Genomic DNA, 22,531 nt, shown 5'->3' on the forward strand with positions numbered 1-22,531 from the left:
CAGCTGCAGCCCCTGGGGAAGGTGCTGTGGCCATAAAACTCTCAAGGCACTCATGAAGAGAGGGAAAGACTGATGATAGGTGCTTATAGGTAAGGAACAGCAAGGGGCATGTTACTTTTCAGAGTCACTCATGTTTGACGTAAACCCCATGGTTGCTGGTCCATTGCACAGGGCCTGCTACCAACTTTGTGCTTGGCTGTTCTCAGAGCTGTAGGGGCACATGTATAAGGGGATACAGTATGGGTAAATGAAAGTGGTATAGAATGTAATCTTATCCCCCTACCAGTTGCAGCTGAACCAATTACTGCAGATTAGGAGCAGGCCTGGTCTTAACAGGCCACACCTGTAGCCAGTAAGAACATTGTTATAAAAGAGTGGATTGGTGGGAACTGGAGTTAGATGACTGCTCCAAGGACCAGGAACAGTCAGTGCTTAGAGGAGCTGCCTACAGAAAACATCAAGGAGGTATAAAGCTCTGGTGATATGAAACCCTTGCACTATAATAATAGAACTCTTGTTATATGAGACAACACACATGGGAAAGGTTGAGTTCTGTATGGAGCTGGGTTTGCACCATGAATTTGCAGTGATATAGAGGTAACAGTCTGACTTCATATGTTGTGTGTCACTTTTGAACTTTAGAGTATTATTAGATATCCAGGGAAGTGAAGACAGAAGTACTGGAAGATTTGAGGACAGCTGGGGGAAAACTTCTGTAAATGTGCTGTACTTGGTACTTAACCAGCAATGGACTGGATTTTGAATTATTTGCAAATATTTGAATGATAACATTGAATAGCAGGGATTTTTAATTTTTTTTCATCTGTAGGGGGGAAAAAAAAGGATTAGTTTTTAGTCTTTCATTAAAAAATTAACCAGGTTTTAATTCACACCAGTGGCTGCTCTTCCTCCATTTAAACAGGTAACATTGTCAAAAACTCTCATTGTGACCGTGCATTTGAGTTACTTCCTAGGAGTAATTAATGTGTACTGAATTTTTGGCCATGAATCAATTCTTGTCTTCTACATCAGCATCTTTGCATTGCAGGCACATACTGCTGGAGAAATAGAGGAATGCCACCATTTCATTTCACACAGCCACGCAAGATGGTGGTAAATTGTAGTCCCTGCTAGCACAGGATGAACTTCAACCAGAATTAGAGACAAACACTCCATTACTCTTGCTAAATCTGCACACAACCTATGCTCTTTAGAGCTGTTTTCTGAGCCTTCATCTTAGGGAGGTAATGAATGACCTGTCCCAGGAGGAGAGGTTCATGCCTGCTCTTCTTGTTAGAAAGAACAGCCCCTATTCTTGTGCCAGAAATGTTTGTGTTTTCCATTATGTTCCTCCAAAAATAATGTCTCAAATATATTACAGTAAAATTAGAAGGTGTGGACCTACTTCTGTCCTTTAAAAGGTTTATAGATTTCTTAATTTGGCCAGTCTGAGGTGCATTCACTAGGAATAAAGACTAAATTAACTAAAATCTGGAAGGTCTAATGAAATGGAAAATAGTGTGTCATGCAAATAGGTGGGTGTCCAACCCTCTCTTTCCATCCTATAATCAGTGCATAGTCAAAATCAGCTGGTCCTCAGGCTGACCATTTTCTAAGCTATAAAGCCTGCAGGAAGAGAAGGTGAATTTCTTTGTGTTCCTTGCATTACCAGCCTTGTCTTCATCCTTAATGGTTTATTGCTCACTGATTATTGGTTTATTGGAGTTAATTAGTTGGAAAGGGAAGCCTGAATCGAAGGCTGATAGGCAGCAGAGAGGGGCAGTGCAAATTCAGCGTGCAAAAGAAATGTAGACAGGAAAGGAAGGGTTTTGTGAGCCACAGCCAAAGGCCAGGATGGAAACTGTAATCATACAATGGACTTTGTGAAATTAAGTTCCTGGACTACACAGACATTCAGCCAGCCTGCTACAGAGTGCGGGTGTAGTTGGCCTGGAGTTTATTCAAGGTGACATCCAACTGACAGCTACACAACCTCAGTAAACTGTTAAAACAAAAGGAAAATCAAAACAAAACGAGAAAAAATCCCCACCAGATAGACTTGAAAATCAACAGGAAGAGTGTTAATGAGCACCAGTTTAATGGACAGTGCTGGGATACCCAGAGGCAGAAGGTGTCTGGTCCAGTCAGTGAACTAGACAGAAATATTGATAATTTGTCTATGCTGTCCTATTCCTAAACAGAGGTTTCAGAGCAAAAATCATAATAGTAAATATAAAAATGGTGGAGGGACAGATTCTCAGTTGATATAAAAAAACATATCTCACTCATGTGGATTGAATGGAGGAGTCCTATGTCCTACAACACAATTCTGTATTTTTATGGAAATATTGTCCCTCATGTTGGTAAAGGACATCACATGGAAAATTTTCCTTATGTTTCTCTGTTCTGGCAGGAACAGCTGATAGACTCCCTGCTGCAGAGCAGGTGAACATACACAGAGCTGTCCTTGTCCTTCCTCACCAGTAGGTACATGGGATGGGCTCAGGAGGAGCTTCCCCACCGCCCTTCCAGGTCCTGCAGCAGCAGCAGTAACTGTTGGGTTACCTGCATCACAGCCAGTGGGAGCACGAGGAACGTGGTCAGCAGGCTGGTGCTGCTCTGAATTCCAAGGTAAGCTCATGAGAACACAGATAATAGAATATAATGCAAATCAAGTTTTTGGGGAAATGGTGGGATACAGCTGATACAGCCTAAGACACTATGGTATTCACAGTGAAGATCAGGTGATCTGTGGCAGCACCACAAACACTTGCTGTCTTGATTTCACATTCATGTTCTCAGTGTGCATCAATCTCTTTTTGAGGAGACATTAGTATTTTTTGTCACTGCATTCAATTTCTTCCCAGGTTGTTTTGAGCTCATAATGCTTCCATCTGTGAAAGCTGTAGAGTTCATTCAATCCCCCAGCTCCAGGGAAGGTTCCACATATCTGTGGGACATCTGTAGGTGACAAGAACAAACTGGAACAGAAAGGAAGACTGGGTAGGGTTAGGAAAAACAGGAGCTCCATGGCTTCCACCAAGGTCTGGTGCTCAAAGGATGCTGGTGTTACCTACAAGCAAGAGCAGCTACAACTGTTGCTACCCTTAGTGGAGTTTTGAAATGTGAGCAACCTGAATAAGATGTCTACTAAGCAAAAAGGAAAATCAAAAAGAATAGTGATGGACCTGGATGTCAGGAAGCTTCTAGCATGAGGAAAGAGAGCCCACAGAGAGCTCCTCTAAGCAGGAAGAACAAAGCACAGCAATGTCTTGTGCAAGGGAAATATGGAGACTCTGGCAAAAGCAAAGGGGAGATGGGACATGGAATCTCTCATGGCTTTCAGCAGCAACAGCCTGAGCCTCAGCATCTGGGGACTGTCACCCTTGAGTCAGAGCAAACGTATTCTGTTAAAATTGTACTTTGCTGTTGTAATCCATGGCATGCTGCTCAGTACTGCTGACTTGTGTCATCTGCCCAGTAAATCACTGACTGGAAGCTTCTCTTTCAATACAAATATTCCTTGCCAGCCATTGTGGGTTTTACATATGGGGTAGAGGATTTTTTGGTAACAATTTAGGTCCTTTAGTGCTGCCAAATAATCTTTCCTTCGCTCTTGTGATGCAGCACGTGGGAGAGCTCTTTCTGCAGATTACAAGGTGCTCAGGGACACAGGGGTGCTCAGCTGTACAAAGGGCAAAGACATGGAGATAAAATACAGGCAGATTCCATTTAATGATCTCTCAAAGCTCCTGAACCCAAAAGACAAAAGGAGAAACATGCATTTAATGTCTAGGGGATTTGCATGTTGTCAATCTTTAATTAAGGTGTCTGAGATAAAGTTCACCCTTGCAAGACAAGGCAGCAGATGGGCACCTTGTGAACCAGGAGTGTGTGAGAGCAAAGGGCACCTGGGCTCACAACAGCCCAGTCCAGCACTGAGGTTTCACTCAGGCTCAGGACAGCTGGAGGAGAGCAATGCCTTGGGCTGTTGCTGCTCCTCAGCTCGTGCTTGTGCTGGTATTGCTTACTGGATTGAGCTGTGATCCAAACCATGAAAACAAGAGGCAGAAAAGAGACACTTATGAACAGTAAGTACCATTGCTTGCAAATGCATTTGTTGGGATGGTGGCCTGAAAGTGCTGGAATGGGGGCAGAGTGGCTTTACTACAGCTCTGTTTTACTTACTCTTTGGCAGATATGTGTGACTAAATTTTCTTTTTTTTTTTTTTTTTCCCAACACACAACAGGCCTCGTTTATCCTCCGAGCAGGGTAATTTAGTGTTCTATGCTGGCTCCAGCAAAAATATTGAATTTAGAACTGGACCACTGGGGAAAGTAAAAGTTAATGAAGAAGACCTTACAGAACTTTTTAGTCAGGTGACATAGTTATTTTCCATTAATATATTTTCATTTTAAGTTCTACATATTAATAGCGAAATTGTTTTCACAAGTGTTTAATGCATTCTGTATTTGATTTTATATTATCTATATCAGCAATCTAATATGGAAGTAAGCCATTGCAGACTTGTAAAGGAATCATGTCATCACAAAAGATGATGAAATTATTAAATTGTGTATGTATTAGAGCTCTCTGTATTTAAGTGGACTTTATAATAGTAAAGTTATGCAAGGACTAAACTTTCCTAAGCTTTTGAAAAGTCAAAGTTTGTTTCACATTATCTCTGTTGTTTAACTTTAGGTTAGAGAGAGTAGCACAGAGATTCAAGAACTTAAAAAAGACTGTGGTGCTTTGCAGAATGTATCCCAGCAGATTACTCTGCTGACCTCCAAGGTGAGCCAAACCTTCATGTTATCCTCCCCCAGCATTCCCATGTTTCCATTCCTCACACTAATATGAAACAACCTGATTCATTAAAGTATTTCTGCACCCAGTTTAGGAACTGGAGCAGAGTCCCTATTTAATATCAGCCTGGAGTCTGTGTTTAATTTTGAGATATTTATTCAGTAACTATGTAGACAATGGAAATATTTCTGTAAATCTCCCCAAAATTTCCAGTTACTGAGATTCTTCTTTGTTCATTGTCAGCATCTGTATTGACTATGTCCTCTAATATTTGTGAATAAATTCTGGAAATGGACCATATATGTTTTCATAGTTGCTGCACAGACATCCCATTCCATAGACAAAATGGGCTATAGGGGTTTGCAGTGGAAAGATAAGACCAGCACAATAGTTTTGTCATTTCCCTGCTCCTGAATTCTTTTTTTCCATGAAAAATTTTTAAAGGATTGCCTGATTTAAGTGTCTTTTGTTTCAGTGTTTCTGCAAGTTCCTTATAGAAAAACATTTTTATAGTGTAATAGACCTTCCTTTAGGGAAATTGGGCTAATATGAATCCATCACATTCTCTGATTCAGTATCAGTTTGCTGTTTGTGCTTGCAACCCACTGAGATGTGGAGACCTTTTCCAGGCTTTCAGCGCTCTGTCCCAGACCTCTGTCCTTGTCACACATGTGAGGACCCAAGCATTCCCACAGGAATATTCACATTCTTAATTTTCAGCACCTGAATACATCTTTGCCAGACAGAGTCTTGCCTTGTGGATCCAAGACATATTTAGGCTGTCATTTTCTGAACAGCCAAACCCACCAAAATCTCAGTGAATGAGGCCTCATTTTGATCTGTCACCTGGTTTCGCATACCAGCTATTCTCTTTTCTCAGAGAAAAGTATTTTGTGAGTTTACCAGTGTCTAGCAAGTTCCTCTGTGGTCGCTCTCATACTAAGCACAATGTAATTCACATTTCTTTTGCAGATCCTGAGTCTTGATAACAAACTTCAAAGCTTTCAGCAGGTAAGTAAATGGGAAGCAAACTAGAGATCAGAAAAGAAAATCTCAGCTCCAAGTAAATAAAGTGAAGTTTCAATGATTAAACAGCTAAATGATTTCTTCCTTCTCATGCATTCCTCAGGAAAACTTTTTTAGTAACAGAAGGTTAAAAAAAAGCACCAAGATTTGTGGAGGAGGTGATATGCCTTCTTACAAAATATAAACTGTGTAGGAGACTGCATTTCTTAATGGAAAAACACTTGTACATTCAAGAGCAACAAGTTGATACCAAGGAGAAGTAAACTTTCCCTTCACTGGTCTGTCAAGATGAAGACCAGAAATTCAAACTGGATTTTTATTGTACTGGAACTAACTCAGTTTCAGCCGTCACCTGCTTCTCCAGTGAGCTGGTGACAAGCCTCACCTTCAGGTGCCAGTAAAAGCAATTATCAGATGAGATACCCATGGAATCAAAAACACAAGATAACCTTCCCTCTAGACTCTCAGTCTGCTGCTGGAAAACAGTCTCTATTAATATTTAATTTTTACAGGTCTTTTCTCATCCTAGTGCTTGGCCATTCTGTGCATGAGCAATCACAGCATCATTATTTTGTACAGGGATAAGTGAAATAACTCAGAACTTTTACAAATCAGCCTTGCTGAAAAAAAAAGGAGGACAGTTCAAGAAAGAATTTGGGGGAAGAGAAAAAAGAATGTTTGTATTGAAAATAAATACCAATGGAACACCAGCTAAGCAGAAACATAATTTTCTACTCTTTTCTGGCATTTCAGGACATCCAGAGGAGAGCCTGCAGTAGTAACCCCTGTAGGAACTCAGGGACCTGTGTAAACTCACTGGATGGTTTCTTTTGCCTCTGTCCCAGCAACTGGCAGGTGAGTCTTTAGCCTCCTCGACTACAGAGTGTGTATTTCACCTGCCAGGCTGCATCCAGCTCAGGGTGACTGCCATGCAGCACAGCATTTCGGGGTGCTCAGGGTGACTGCCATGCAGCACAGCATTTCGGGGTGCTCAGGGTGACTGCCATGCAGCACAGCATTTCGGGGTGCTCAGGGTGACTGCCATGCAGCACAGCATTTTGGGGTGCTCAGGGTGACTGCCATGCAGCACAGCATTTCAGGGTGCTCAGGATGCAGTGAGCAGCACTGAACTGCAGAGCAGCAGTGTCACTCATTGGTGTTTGCTTCTCAACAATATCAACACATATGTGTAACAAAAGAAGCCCAAAGCTTTGGGCCAGACCCTGCACTGTTACATGCAGGCAGTGGCCCGTGAAGTCAGTGATTCTTGGCAGTTCTCACAGCAGAGAATTAGTCTGGTTTTTGCTGAGCACTGAACTGGACTGCATGCCTTGCTGTTGACCTTACACAAGGATAGAGAGAGGCTGGGGGGGAGGGATGGATAGTTATTCACTTGTAAACAAGTAAGACAAACTGGGGGTGTAAATAATCAGTGCCATTCTGAATTTTTTTAAATGCAGAGACTTTACTAGCAAATGCTTTAATGGTGCTGTTATGTGCACCAGAGATGAAAATGTTGTATCTTCTTCTCAAAGGATTTAAACTTAGAAGTTATCCCAGCAATATTCAGGTTAAAATTTATGGGCTTTCCTGATAGAAACAGTTTATAAGAAAATTTTCTGAGTCTTTTTCTAGTTGGAAAGTGAGGGGTTGACAAAAATGTGCTGTTCACATGCTTTCTACATCTGAGGTATTTTATCCCCATCTGACTGATAGCAAGGGTCACAGAAACACAGCTGAAAAATAAAGTCTTGTTATTGTGTTTCATAAGAAAATCTGTGTTGATAACAGCCCATGGTTTGTATATCTTTGAAAACTATATTAAACATGGTTTGCTTCATTTCTCAGTTATTTGGAAAATAAACTGGTGTTCCATTTCATCTTAGGGCCCCCTGTGCTCAGTGGATGTTAATGAATGCCAGATTTTTGCTGGAACAGCATTAGGCTGCCAGAATGGAGCCACTTGTGTGAACACGCCAGGCAGCTACAGGTAACTTCTCAAAACTAGACACAAATATCTCATGTAGAATCCTCTGCTGGTTTGTACCCCATATCATGCCTGCAGCACAAGTTCTGGAATTAAGTCTGTTTAATATGTGTGCACTGTAACCCCTGGAACAAATAGAATCCTTCCTGCACTGTACACTGAGCCCACTGCAGGCACAGAAAGGCCCCCACAGCCATTGCCTGCTGTGACACAGGAGGAGCAGCAGGAGCCAGATCCATCACACAGCCATGCTGGGGGGAAGGCTGCAAATGAGGACAGGCTCCACTGACCCAGCCCCCTGTTGCTTTAATGTAAATCTCCTGCACCATGGGGCGTAGCTGGGGCAGTGAGAGGCCCATGCTGGGCTGTGACCAGCTCTCCCCAGCATGCCCACAGAGCACAGCCATGTTACCTTCCCTCTGCTATCACCTACCCCTTGAGATCAAAGGGAGATGAAGGAGGTGATCACCCTTGATCACTGGTGTTCTCAGCACGCTCATTTGGTCAGAGCAGGGTGCTAATGACATCAAGATAATGGGTGCAATCCCCATGCAGCCCATTCACTAAGGCTCGGACTTGATGATCCCTGTGGGTCCCTTCCTACTCAGAATATTCTGTAAATCAGAAATAGTTCTGTGAAATGCCTTCATCCCCTCCTAAAACAAAGGCACTGCTGAGACAACAGCCGAGCAAGGAATGCACAGTGCTGCCAGGCAGAAAGGGAGAAATGCTGTCTGCAACCAAGGGGGTGCCTGGGCTGCCTCTCTGCTGGGCCCCACACACAAGGCCTCTGGAGCACATTCTTCCCTGGCTGTGCCCAGCTCCTTAGGAAACATGTTCTTGCTTACAGGGCAAGCCAGCCTGAACATTTTGTGTCTCATTCTCCAAAATGTCAAATAATCTGCTAAATAACTAACTCTTGCATGTAATACAAAGCTACCCCTGTGCAATGGGAACACGCACGCTGGAGAGCACGCCACAGCTTTCTGCTAAGAATTCTGTCTCCTGCTTCAGCATAGAAATCTTAGCCCCCACAAATATTTGCTTGAAGTAACACTGGCTTATAGTGCTTTGTCAGTTCTTGGAAGAACTTCAAACAAAGGAAGTTCTCCTGTAGTGCTCCTCATGCTTGAGCACAGAGTCTGCTGAAGTGTTACTGCTGTGTGATGCCTCCAGTAAGGTTTAATTTTATTTTAAAGGATGTTTCTAACTTGTCTGCAACAGGTATTTGTCAGGGAAACAACAAAGCGATCTGCCTTTGTTTCCTATTGTGCTCAGAGAGGTACAGGTGTGTGACTAAATTCTGCTAAATTCTCACAAGCGTTGTCATTGTGTTAATGCAGTCATGATTCCCCAGGGTCTTCCCTGGTGCACTGCTTGCCCTCCTTGGTACTTGCTGAATCAATGCTTCATGGAATGAACTAAGACCTCCTCATAAGTCATTGCAACCTTAATATTACTGCTTTTGCATCACACACTCAGGATTATTACATAGTCCCTTCCCAAGTCCATTGTACCCTCTTTAGTGTCCCTTATTGGCTTACTTCTGAGTGCTCCACAAATGCTAAATCCATCCCCAGGCAGAGCATGACATCTCTTTTCTGCAACTGGGAGGACATTGCTGCTAAGATTTCTGGGGCTGAACAGCCCAGGTCACCCCACTAATGCTCTGGCATGGTTATGTACACCATTGTGGACTGAAGGGAAAGAAAAGGGTAATATCTGACTTTCCATAGCCTGCAGAAATAATGCCAGGTGATTGGAAGTACTGGATTAGGTACAATGAAATGGAGTATAATGCAGTCTTCATCCCTTGTTCATTTTCTTTATCTGCATGGTTTTCCCTGTAACTCAGGAAAGCTGAAATATGAGGGGGGGAAAAAAAACAGGTATCCAGAAACACCTTCCTCAATCAAAATCTTAAGGGGACACTGTATCAGTTGGATGAAAGGCTGTGAAAGTCCCCAAGTCTATCAGACTTCTGTGTCACAACCAAAATAACAGGGGCCTCGTCACAGCATGCCATGGCTCATGTGATGGAACCACGGTGGTGCCAAGCAGCAGTGCATCACAATTTGGCTGAAGCACCTTGCAGTGTGACCTACTTCTGGAAGCTCTTCTCTGAGAAACTTCAGAGGGGAAGCAGATTAATCTTTGCCAGAGTAGACAGGAGACAGTGCCATTGTTCTCCTCCTTTGGAGACAGTTGGATTGCCTTCTGTGTCCTTTGAAGTTGAACATGAAGCTCTGAATGTACTTTAGAAGTGTAAAAGTGATCTGGTTCCCTGACCTGCTGCCTCTGTGCTTGCCCATGCTGAGCTGCTGCACTGATGGGGAGGTGCTGTTCTGCTTGCTGTCTTTTACAATAATGAACATGCTGTCTTGCACTGCAGACTGCAGTTAAGCATTAAGCTGTTGTGGGGTTTTGAAGCCTAAGTTCATGTGGGTTGCTTGTCCTGGGTGCACTCTTTAGCTACCTGCAATTGACTTATCAAACTGCAATTTCAGCTGAGCATGTGACACAGTGGAAGGGACAGCAGCAGCTTATTTTATATAAATTGCTTCAAGGTCCAGGTCAGCTGCACTAGAATACCCTCATTTCAGTTCCAGAGAAATGCTTTTACAGAGCACTTTTCCTTAGGCAGCTTAAAAGCAATCCAAGAAGGGTGTGTGCCTGCCATATGTCTCTGCAAGCTGCAGACAGTGCAGCACATAACTTGAATCCAAATAAGAGTCTTGCTGTCATTTTATTGAGAAGCTAGTGATGTGATAGGAGGTTTTCTGTGAATTTATATCTCTTTCAGTTGTATTTCAGAGCCTCACATTTTGTCTATGTGGAAATAAAGAGCCAGAGAAAAGGGAAACATTATCTGATGGCTTAGAAGTTCCCAATTTCAGTTCCACCACATATGTATAATGCTCTGCCCTATAATTAACAATGTGATGCATGTGGCAGCTTTCAAACCAGATCCTCCCAGTAGAATGCCTTCTTTCAACCCACTGCTTTGTTCTTCCCACCCCACCAACCCCAAATGCTACCTCTTGCTCACCACACATCCCTAAAAGCTGAGGTGCTGCTGAGACAGCAGGTGCCCATTTTTGTGGTGTGGGGGTGAAAGTACCAGGCATGGCATTTCTGCACATGGCATCATATCATGGTCATAACTGAAAAAGGAAGTGTAGGTGCTCTTTGACTGAAGTGGGATTTCCATGCTCATGTTCTATTGAGGTCTTATGTTAGACTTTTCTTTTTTTCTGGATTTGTGCTTATGGATGTAAAAAGAGGTGGTAGATTCTTCCATAGGGCCAGACAGTAATGAATATGCACAAGCCTCAAATGGTTCTTGAGTCTCTGCTGAACAGGAGATTTGCCTCTCTGCATGATTATTAGCAGGATTGTCATAATAAGTAAATAGATGTATCTTGTAAGGAACACCCCATAAAGTGGAGAATGGAAATGAACAATCTTTAACAGTAGTAGAAAGACAAAATTTTGATTTTTCTTTCCACTTTCACTATTAGCTGCTCCTGTACTCCAGAAACCTATGGGCGTCACTGTGACTTGAAATTTGATGACTGCCAGGAAGGATCTGAGAGCCTCTGTGAGCATGGCCTCTGTGTGGATGAAGAAAGGGATCAGCCCTACAGGGTAAGGAACAATGTGTAAACCTCAGCACACAGCACAGCATGAATAAGCAGCAAATTCTGCTGAGTTTGACAAAACTGCATAGCATGAACTGCTGCTGAAAACAACAAGAAAGGCCACTGTACAACATAACAGCCTCTCTGTTGTACCAAGGGTGGCAGAAAGAATCAGAAATGTCTGATGTCTTGTTAGAGGTACTTGTCACAGTATTAGATCTACTATTACATCCACAGGGAGTTGGGAATAATTTTTTTATAAGTTGAAGTCTTACTTGAAATACAATATTCTTACTGCTCATTATTTTGGGAGTTCTAAGTTGCTACAGTATTTTACTGCTTAAATGACTGAGAAGGACACATATGAATCTTATTATTCTTGGGAAAAGTGGCACATTAGTAGCACATTAGGACCAGGGGTCTGGAAGCTGCTAGGGCTGCATAGTGACTGTGTGGCTGCTGCTCATCCTTGGTGCTCCTCAGTGTCAGCTGGATGTGGGTCTGACTCCAGGCCCAATCTTTCCAAGCATCTGCACTGGATGGATGCTAGCACACACTTGAGTGTTCTTCTGGAGCAAGCCAGCTCATTCCATTTGGGTGAGAATCTGGGTACAGGGTGTTCGCTCCAAAGGGACAGATGGACCATGCCAACTTCGGCTCTTTACACTCAGAGCAGCCCTCCAAAACCACCCAGCCAAGCTTGTGCTCCTTAATACTCCTATAGGCCCATGCACCACTCCAGGCACAGCACTTTTTTTTTTGAGCTTTGCTATAAATGATTTCTTTGCCTAATTTTTAGAAGTTTCAAAACTCATCACTTATTTTCTGCCCACTTTTTGTTGAGAAAGCTTTACAAAAGGGTTCAGTGTTGGCTTAACAGTGTCTGCTCCTGTGACAATCAACAATAAAGCTCCCATTAGCTTTAATTAGACCAGAGCTAGATAAGTGCTGAAATCTGGCCATTAGTAAAGTTTACTAGAGAGAAAACTGTTTTCCTAAAAGAAATCATGTATTTGCATTTTAATGTCAGTGCTATGCATTGCATAGACTACTGAATAATTTGATTAAAAGTAAACAGCCAAGACGATTTCAGGTTGCTTACAATGATCTCTTTGCCCTGGTTAAAAATCAAGTTGATGACTTTTAATTATGGTTATGTACAGCTCATAATTGATCTTATTTTCTCTGGGAGCTTTGGGGTAAATTACAGATGTCTTTTATGAACGTAATGAATGAGCCTGAGTTGCTTCCATAATCTGAAAAAGTAAACTCAGAGGAAGAAATAGACTGGGAAAACTACTGAAGCAACTTACAAAACAAAACATACAAGCCGTGTAATGCTCTGAAAGCTTTCTTATAGAAAGTAATTTTATGAAATTAACTCCTCTTGCCTTTTTCTTTACTACTGCAAATGCCTTAAACATGCACTGTGGTGTTTTCTGTGGCAGCCCAAGTACCACTGTATCTGTGATGCTGGCTGGATGTCCCCTCCTGGCAGCCCTGCCTGCAGCGCTGATATAAATGAGTGCAGCCTCCCGAATCCTCCGTGTTCACAGGATCCACCTGTGCAATGCTACAACACTCCAGGCTCCTACAGATGTGGTCCCTGCCCCACAGGTATCTCGTCCTTCCATGCTCTCAGGTTGGATGGGGTGGCAGAGGTGCTACTGCCCGTGTATCATAAGCACAGACAGAGGATGCAACTCCATGAAATGCTTTGGTCTGTGTTCTAGGGAATAAATGCAGGTTGTGTTTTATATAGGTAACACAGGCAGTGGAGTCTAATGCATGATTTATCTCATCCTAAACTGAGCATCTAAATAGGTCTCATGTCCACAGGTATCTTCATATCCATCATGTCCTGTCACCTTCATATAATTTGTCTGCAGTACTTTCATGTCTGTAGGTTTCCTGCCCTAAGGAAATATAAAAATCTGATTGTTCCCTCAGACCATATAACTTATGATTACTCTTCCTGAGCTGGGCAGGTGGTGTCTATAGGAAAAGTTTTTAAAGTATTTAAGTGAAGTTGCAATGAAGCTTTGCTGCAAAATGTGCATACATGCACCAGACTGGAACTGCAGCCTCTTTAGGTAAAAGTGTGTTTGAATCTGAAATATCCAGAATACAGTTAAAATAAAACATTCTTATACTCACATCTCCACCCTGTTGTGTTTGAAACCTAATTTTCAGACTGGTATGAATTTTTATCAGTTATGAGAGAGACAGATGTACCATTGTGCTAATGAAGTGCAATAGTTGTACTCTATGAAAAGACTTGATCAAAGAAGAAACCAAAAAGGCCAGGAATTTTCTTTCTGATGTCTTTTCTGTGCTGCTTTGTAGGCTGGCAAGGAAATGGCTACACTTGCCAAGACATTGATGAATGTGCAAGTGATAATGGAGGCTGCTCAACAGTACCTATGGTCCAATGCATCAACACAGTTGGATCATTCCGCTGTGGGCTCTGTCCTCCAGGTAAAATGGGCTTCTTGCTGATAATGCTATGGAAGGGCTTAAAAGATGAAGACTCAACACATACAAGCCGGTTTGGTGAAGATTTAAGAAGTTGAAAATTTGTTTTGTAGAAATATCACATACACAATACTGTGATACAGAATGCAGAGTCCAAATATATTCAAATTGCTTCAGCTATTAATGAACATTGTATAGAGTATGCCTCTACAGAGGATCCTCTGAAATGGGTTTCTCTTGTACTAGGTAGCTGTTTTCAGTGTTATAGCCTTGACTTGGTGAAGTACTTCCTTTACAAGATCATTAATGGGAAAAAAGGATTGCATAATTATGGTAGTAATTTCATTGTCTGTATTAATTGAAGGAGTGTCCTGTGTGCCATAAATCACAGACTGTATTGTCTGCAGTAAAAAAAGCCTTGATAATTGTCACGCTCTGAATGCTGTCTGAGGAGGCAGTGTTTCCACTGCAGTACAGCTCAAGCAACAGCTCAAGGAAGTTGCAACTTAAGTCTTTATAATTTATGCTTTATGATTTAAAATGCTTTCTGAAATGTATGGGATCAATTACTAGAAATACAGCAGGAAAAAGTCTTTCTAATTGACTTTTTGATAGCTGTTTAAATGGCAGGTAGGGAAGACTCCCAGTTACTGAGTGCTGAAGGGATATCACCATGCTGGAAATGTGGCCTCAGACAAGTTTTAGTGATGTCAGCTCTGGCCATAAGGAGCTGTGCTGCAGGGCTTTGGTCCTCCTGAATGTCCTGAGAGGATCTGGGTGTTGTGTTTGGGATCCAAGGGCTGCTCTGGTGTGCAGGAGGAAAAAGTCTGGATATGGTTAGGGCTGACTGCGTGCAGATGTGTAGGGAGGACAACACATGGTGGCTGAGACACATGGGCTTCTATGGCCTCACTGACTTTACCTATATTTAAAATACACTAATATATCTTATTTTCTGCATCTATGAAAGGATTTATTTACATTCAGAATCCATCCCTGCAATGAAGGAGGCACAATAAATATGCAGGTTTTACTTCAGCAGCTATCTCAATTCTTTCTTTTTAACTGCAGAAGACTATGATTTTACACCATGAATTAGTGATTTGCTCACCAGTTGATTATTTTACTGTCAATTCACAAAGAAAATGGTTTGTTACAGACTAACTGAGATTTACCTCTGAACAGGTTATGAGGGAGATGGACAAACATGCACCCAGGTTGATATCTGCTCAATAAATAATGGAGGGTGCCATCCTTTGGCTACTTGTACCTCAGCTCCAGGTATGATACTTTCTTAAAGACTGTAAGGTGACAGCAGCCTGAATCTGAAGGAGGACCTGGTTAGGATAAATCCACTTTATAGAAACATATCTAGATTGCAGCCTCTTTGCCAGAGTCAGCTTTGCCTCATGAGAAGGGTTTTACAGGCAGCTTAGCTAAAGCAAGCAGACTTTTTCACAAACACTGACAGAAGGAGATTTAGGCTCCAACAAAAAGAAGACTTTATGCTAAAACTGTGAAGATGTTCACCATTTCTCTTTGATGCAGTTTTCCAATTATTCAGCTGCTTTTAATATTCCCCTTCCCATAAATACCCTTTGACTACCCCACCACTTCCCATGAGGGTGACCTTGGGCTCTCAGGTACCCATAGCAAAACAACACTAGGGCTCTTTCCATGTTCAAACTGGGCACTGGCCAGGGAAGGTGTCAAAAGATCAAGTTAGAATAATATTAAAATTCTCCTTCAAAATGTCAAGGATATTTACAGACATTGGTATTATGTTCTATGTCTTCTCTCCCAAGGGCCCATGGCATTTTGTTCCTGCACATCTGGGTTCACTGGAAGTGGATATGGGCCAAATGGGTGTTCTCCTCTCAGTGACATCTGTCAGCTGCAAAACCCTTGTGCCAATGGGCAGTGCCTGGTAAGTGCTGGGCTCCTCACACATAAATGACAGCCCTGTGCAATCAGAACCAGCCAGGGAGCCTTGCTGAGACTGGAGGCTGAGTGCACACATACTGCTGGGAATGAGGCAAAGTCAGAGGGGACTGCAAGGTCAAAGGATATACCTGAGAAAAGCAAAGTGAGTTTCAGGGCACACAAGCTATTTCCCTGTGTGTGAAGTAGAAGTAGCAATCTTGGCAGTAATGGCCTGAGAAATTGTGTTTGGTAGCCGATACTAGCCAATGGAATGCTTGTGCTGATGGGAGAGAACTGTTCTTGGTGGCACAGGAAAGTAATTTACCACCCTGACTCATGGAGGAATTACCCATGATAAAGGCACCAGTACCTCTGCTGCCCTTCAGGCTGTTAATATCCAGCAGAGTTAGTTATGAGTTCCTAGTCTGATTTTGTGAGAGCGCTCCTAGAGTCTCAGGCTGTTTATATGAATGTGGAAAGCGTGTTTCAAAGGAATTGGTTGCACTGATGGTAACCAAGTCTTTTTGACCTAAACTGATCGGTGGGATGAATTCATTCTCATGCACAGTGAACGTTTAGTTTATCCTCATAAACCCTATGAAGGCTTTTTTGGCTTCCTGAGTCAGGTGTGCTGTGCCCTGGAAAGTCCATGCTGCAGACCTGGGGTTTTTGTTGTGGAAGATATTTATGATGGTGATTTTGCCAAAATATTCACAAATACTAATTCTTTTATTCCAGTAGACTTTTTTCCCATTTATCCCCATTAGGCTGGGGATGTCCTCATTCTGGTTGTCCCTGGAGGCACAGGGAAAATGAGACATAAAATGTGGATTTGGCAGTGTTATGTTAACAACTGGATTTGATGATCTTAAGGGTCTTTTCCAAGCTAAATGTTTCTATGATTCCAGGGTTTATAACTTCTTGCTTTTTCAATTTTCTGTGTGAAATGTGGCAGTCCTCTCACACTCCACTCCTGACCAGCATTCCTTGCTCCCTGTTCTGTAGGTATCTACTGAATACTGTCTTCACTCATATTTAAAGATATTTATAGGGCCTGTTTTGCCCAGATCTTATGTACTTTTTCTGACTATTTAGTTCATTTTAGTCAGTTTATTAAATGGTATGACATCTTCCCCTAAATATTCTAACATACGACAGTGGGCAATCATGGCTACAAAGATAATAACACAGATATTTAAGTAATGTGACTACAAAAGCATCTAATAAAATAGAGAAATAGCAGAGCTATATTTGGCCAGCATCATGGTAGAGGAAATAAGTACATATCAGGCAATGCAGATCAGAAAACATCTTCTAAAATAACATTCAGAGCCCTACATACACATCAAAACCTCTTCCATTATACTGAAAATCTCTTTGGGACACAGAGGACATGAATAGATAATAGAAAAGCAAAGAGAGAATGCAATACACTGATTGTATGTCATCAAAGATGGGATTATAGCTTGTACTTGGGACCATGTTTTGCTTTACGTCTAAAGATTGTGTCTATAAAACAAGAGATATAAGGTAAGAGAACATATGAAATTAAACTAGTTACAGATATGGAAAGACTTGATTATATGGAGTAGTACAGGTGGTGACAATGGAAATAGAAAAGAGACATACAGAAAAAGGAATAAAGCTGAAAAGATGATGATATTGTTCCCCTTTAATATTCCTCAGGATGAAAATGAAAGTTAACAGCCCACATAACTGCAGTACAGACTTCCTGGGGAAAGGTCTTGAGAGAAATTACTCATAAACCAGTTATCTTGCCTTGCTATTTATAAGGTTTAGTTAATTTGATTGACTTGATTCTAGCATGATCAAAGAATTTTCTGAATGGCTAAAAGGGAATTTAGCCATTCAGATTTTGATCTTCAAGAAAGTAATTTGAAACAGCTCTGCTAAGAAATAACTTAATAGAAAAACCCAAAGAGATAATTTAATTAGGCTTTATGTTTATTTTGGTATTCACTAGTGACCATCAAGATTTTATTTCTTTACTCCAATATTTCCTCACAAAATAAGTGTAAACATCAGTCTTTCTCCTGACTCCATTGATTTCATTAGGTATTCATGCTCATTGTTTATTTGGTTTCTTTATATCTATAGGCAACGATCTCTGGCTATTTCTGCCTGTGCAATGCAGGCTGGACAGGCCCTAACTGCACAGAGAACATTGATGAGTGCATCAGCAACCCGTGCCAGAATGGGGGCACCTGCACAGATGGGGTCAATGGCTACTCCTGCGAGTGCAGCAGCGCCTGGACGGGACCACAGTGCCAGACTGCCCAGCAAGGTACAGCCAGAGCATCTCCCCTCCTTCCCCCGGGAAACGGGACAGCAGCCTCCAGCCCGCGGGCCCTTGGTGCATGGCGCTGACGGGTGAACAACAACTGAGTTATGATGTGGAAAACAGCCCTGTGTTTGGTGGATTAGAGGTCCCAACCCAAATTCCCTCCGTGTCAGAGTTTTCCATGAGCTTTGTTTACGGCTGTTTTGTTCAGCAGTAGGAACGCAACAATGGAGCTGATCTGCAGGCCCACTGGCCTTGGCTAGATGCCAGACATCCTAAAATCAAATCTCTGTTCCTGAAAAAGTTGTCTGGAAAGCTGGTTGGGAAAGAGGATCCAGTATAAGGAGAACAAAAGAATATATTGATGTTTCTCTTTTGTGCATATTATTTCATCTGTTATGAAGCTGAAAGGTCCTGATGTTGTTAGTCAAGGGGAAAAGCCAGAAAAGGTTTTCAAACAGAAATGTAATGAAAGAAATGTTAGGCATGAAAATGGGGTAATCTCAGTTTTATACTGACTGCAAGGTTTTCCCTTTTCCTCCTAATATAATTTCTTCTGTTTGTTTGAGAACTTTTTTTGCCATGAATTTTAATTAAACAAGGTCAGGATAGCATTCCAGTGAGTCCAGTGTCCCTGTGACAAGTCGCTCATTTTTACTGTAGACTGCTAAGAAGAAAGCAAATTAAGTTTTAATGTAATACAGTATGTAAAACTTCCACTGATCCCCTGTGAAATCTTTTAGAACTATTTTAGGCTTTTTTCTATTTTCATGAAGTATCTAACTAGTAATGTTTTATTATGATTAATTATTAATATTTTATTATTAAGTCCACAGGGGGAAAAATTTAATTTTAGCCATTCATAATGAAGGGATAGAAACCCAGATTTTATGTAGTAAGGAATCATACTGTACCACCTGTTCTTTTAGTTTTTAATCAAGGAAAAAATAATGTATTATCTTTCATGATCATTTTTAATCAGGTTGAAAAAAGGTGAGGTCTTTTAGACAGACATGTCAAATAAAATTATATTCTTTTTACCACTTCTTGAAACAAAACAGTTTGGTGAGAATTGGCTATTTCTTTAGAATCAGTTCAATGTTAAACTACAGGTGCTTAGTGCACACTGTAGCTACATGTGCATTGCATTTTGGCTGCTTTACAGACATATTATTCTGTAGCTGTCTGGAGTTCTCAGTTCCCATGCATTGAATGGTTCAGTGAGAGAAGAGACCATGGTGTATCATGAGAGGGATTATCAGGCCAAGAAATCTGGGAAAAAAGAATAAATGGAACAATAAAACCTCCTGAGGATAACTTCTATGATGTACCCCTTCTGAGAAAGACAATTTTACATCACGTTAACTTCAAAATGCAAAATGTTTTTTCATTGAAAGGGAAAAATCTGGAGATTCAGTCTGGAGGTATACTTCTGGAAGCAAAGCATTTTATGGACACTATCATGAGACAGAATCAACATCTTTTGGCAGTATCCACATATTCCAAGTGACATTCTTTTCTTTTTCCAAAAACTATTTTTCTTTCGGGGAATTTGTGCTTTTCTGAGATGTCATTCCACTTGAGAGGAAGTCCTAAAGATCCTTTTATATAAGTATTTTTCAACATTGCTTTAAATGTTCAATAGGAAAAATCTATGCAAAAAAAAAAAAGCTAGGTTTTGGTTTAGTCTGTAGAGTAATAGCTCAAAATCTGTTTAATTTTCTCTCTCTTTTTGCAGTTTGTGGAGGATACCTCTCAGGCTCGAGGGGGTCTTTCAGGTACCCTAACAACCCAAACAGCCAGTGGTACAGCAGCGGGGTCAGCTGTGCTTGGGTTGTTCAAACTACTCCCGACAAGGTAAAGTAGAGTTCAGGTGAAAGAAAGCCTCAGTCTGTAGGATCCCTGATTGCTTATCAGAGCAAACATGACTATCTTCATGCTACATGTGTTTCTATGCTGTGATCCAATCCCCTCAGAATAAATAGTTTTTCAAAAGAATAAATTTTAGATCCTTACAACCCTTCAGGCTCCTTAGCCTAAAGATTTGCTTGGGTTAGATTTTCCAAGCTTTCCTAAGCAGATGAGAGTTGCAGTTTATTAACCTACTCCAGCTACAGTGTTCTACATTGCTTTAGAATGTGATCTGTGAATGGATGCATGAGGAAAGCTCTGCTCTGATGGGCTCCACGGGTGGATCCTGAGCTGAGGGAGCTGGTCAGACCCTGGTGCTGACAACACCAAGGCTTTGGCTTTGATCCCCACGTGGGCCAGCTCTTCACTTATCTGTGTGACTCAATGATCCTTCTGGGTGCCTTCCAGCTCAGACTATTCTGTGATTCTGTGACCCCAAAACAATTTCATGTTTCTGATATCTGAGTACAGAAATGTAGAATGCTTAACTCATATTGTCAATGCCTTTGGGTAATAACAGCATCTGATTTTTTTTAAAGATTGATTTTTAACTGTTGCACACAAATGTATATTCTGATTCTGATCTGCAACTAACAATTCTACTTGTGTTATAAATAACAGCTACAAAATATGCTACTCCATAATTTAGCATTCAATTTCTTACCTGGGATCTAAATATTTGATTTTTTTTTTTTTGACATTTTCTGGAACGAATTAAATCATTTTATAAACCAGTACTTAACAGTAGTTTATACAGCATTACATATATATATATATATATATATATATATATATATATATATATATATATATATGTGACATGTCCTCAGCCTAAAGGTGGGGAGCCACTACTGTCTTCAGCAGAGCATGTTACAGCACATCAGTGAAAAATCTGAAACTTAAAGCTGTGCATGTCACTAAGTATGCAGAATGGGCTTTAGAGACATTGATTTTATTTGTGCAAAACAATATTGTTGAGCCTTTTAACTCCTATTACAACACTTTCAAACATAGCAAGGGTGAAAAATACTAATTATCTGATGAAAAAACTGCCTAGGGAAACCTGGAATAAGATATTTTATGTTGTGTTTCAAGCTTTTCACATGGCTTGAAATTTACACATATGGATATTTTGCACATATAACACACACAGGCCAATGGTCTCAATTTTTAGTTTATAGAAATAATGCTCTTTCCAGAAAACTTCACTGACTAAAGTCTTATGTCTGTCTATCTTCTCCCTTTCCTTTTGACCCTTAAGATTCTTTGATATTCTTTTCTGTCCTGGAACATTTCAGGAAATGACATAAAAGCTCATAGATTCTCACAGTTGCACGGACACACATATCTGCTCCATAAAGTCTCTGCATAGATATTGTCTCAGCAACAGAGAAAAGAGATATTTTGTTTTCTCTCTTCTATTAGATTCTGCGTGTTACTTTCCCATTCTTCCAACTGGAGACAAGTAATCAGTGTAACTCTGAATTCCTTCAAATCCATGATGGCCCTTCAGCATCAATGCACATTCTTGGAAAATACTGCGGCTTCCCAGGTCCTACAGAGCTTCTCAGTTCCCACAACTCTCTGTATTTCTGGTTATACTCAAACCACACCATTACTGGAGGTGTTACTGTTCATTGGGAATCTCAGGATCCTGGTAAGTTGATCAAATGCAAAGCATTTTCATGGCTTTGGAGTAAAATTAATTACTTATTTCCTTTGATTAGGAAACATTAGGAACAGAAGGACAGTATTTTTCAAGGGAGTGAGGCTGAAATATATATCACTAGAAGATATTTTCAAACTCTAGTTCTAGGTCTCTGCATGAATAGCTTTCGCTGATTTTAAGGCTGCTTCACACTTCCTGTGAGGAATCCCCCAAGGAACATGTGTTTCTGGGGATAACATTCATGTAGTCAGTTCTCTTTTGTCACAGAAATATCTGGTACTTCGAGCAAGCAAATTAATGGTTTGTTTTGCCACTGACAATTTACAACAGCCTAAATGTTCCAAACATGATAGATAATAGGGAACTGGATTTTAAAGAATGTATGAGGGTTTTTGGTGTGATTTGTTGTAGATTTCTGCCTGAATTCTTGATAATGGTAATTGGGTGATTGTTCCAGATGGTCTGGCAATGCATTCCCAGAGATAAATTTCAAATCATCTCACATAACATTAAGGTCACTTCAGTGTTCTGTGTATTATCTAGAAGCAAAAAGTGCATTGGGTTGTGTCTTAAATTAACCATAGAGTAAAAAATGCCATTTCCTTATTTCTAGAAATATTTCTTGAAATCCTTTTAATATGATTTTTGGTGGGTTTTTTCTTTCAATTGTCATTATTAGATTGATAATTACTAATTGACAAATACTGAATTAATACTTTGAGTACTGAAAAATGAAAGCAGATATTTTGGAGGAAAAAATAGCACTACCAGAAAAAAAAGCAAAGAGAGC

The 22,531-nt window shown here is 40.9% G+C and overlaps 1 protein-coding gene across 1 annotated transcript in view; it reads left to right on the forward strand.

Annotated features, from left to right (window-relative positions):
* The first annotated feature begins 3,978 nt into the window (after positions 1-3,978).
* The window catches only part of CUBN (cubilin), a 143,365-nt gene continuing 124,812 nt past the window's right edge, over positions 3,979-22,531 (forward strand). Inside the window, 14 exon segments of the mRNA XM_058035258.1 lie at positions 3,979-4,091; positions 4,251-4,380; positions 4,703-4,795; positions 5,780-5,818; positions 6,587-6,688; positions 7,720-7,823; positions 11,342-11,468; positions 12,910-13,078; positions 13,808-13,939; positions 15,122-15,217; positions 15,742-15,863; positions 17,978-18,164; positions 19,900-20,018; positions 21,498-21,729. Coding sequence (XP_057891241.1) covers positions 3,979-4,091; positions 4,251-4,380; positions 4,703-4,795; positions 5,780-5,818; positions 6,587-6,688; positions 7,720-7,823; positions 11,342-11,468; positions 12,910-13,078; positions 13,808-13,939; positions 15,122-15,217; positions 15,742-15,863; positions 17,978-18,164; positions 19,900-20,018; positions 21,498-21,729 — 1,765 coding nt within the window.

This window comes from Melospiza georgiana, chromosome 1 (assembly GCF_028018845.1).
Source record: "Melospiza georgiana isolate bMelGeo1 chromosome 1, bMelGeo1.pri, whole genome shotgun sequence".
NCBI classification, from domain to species: domain Eukaryota; kingdom Metazoa; phylum Chordata; class Aves; order Passeriformes; family Passerellidae; genus Melospiza; species Melospiza georgiana.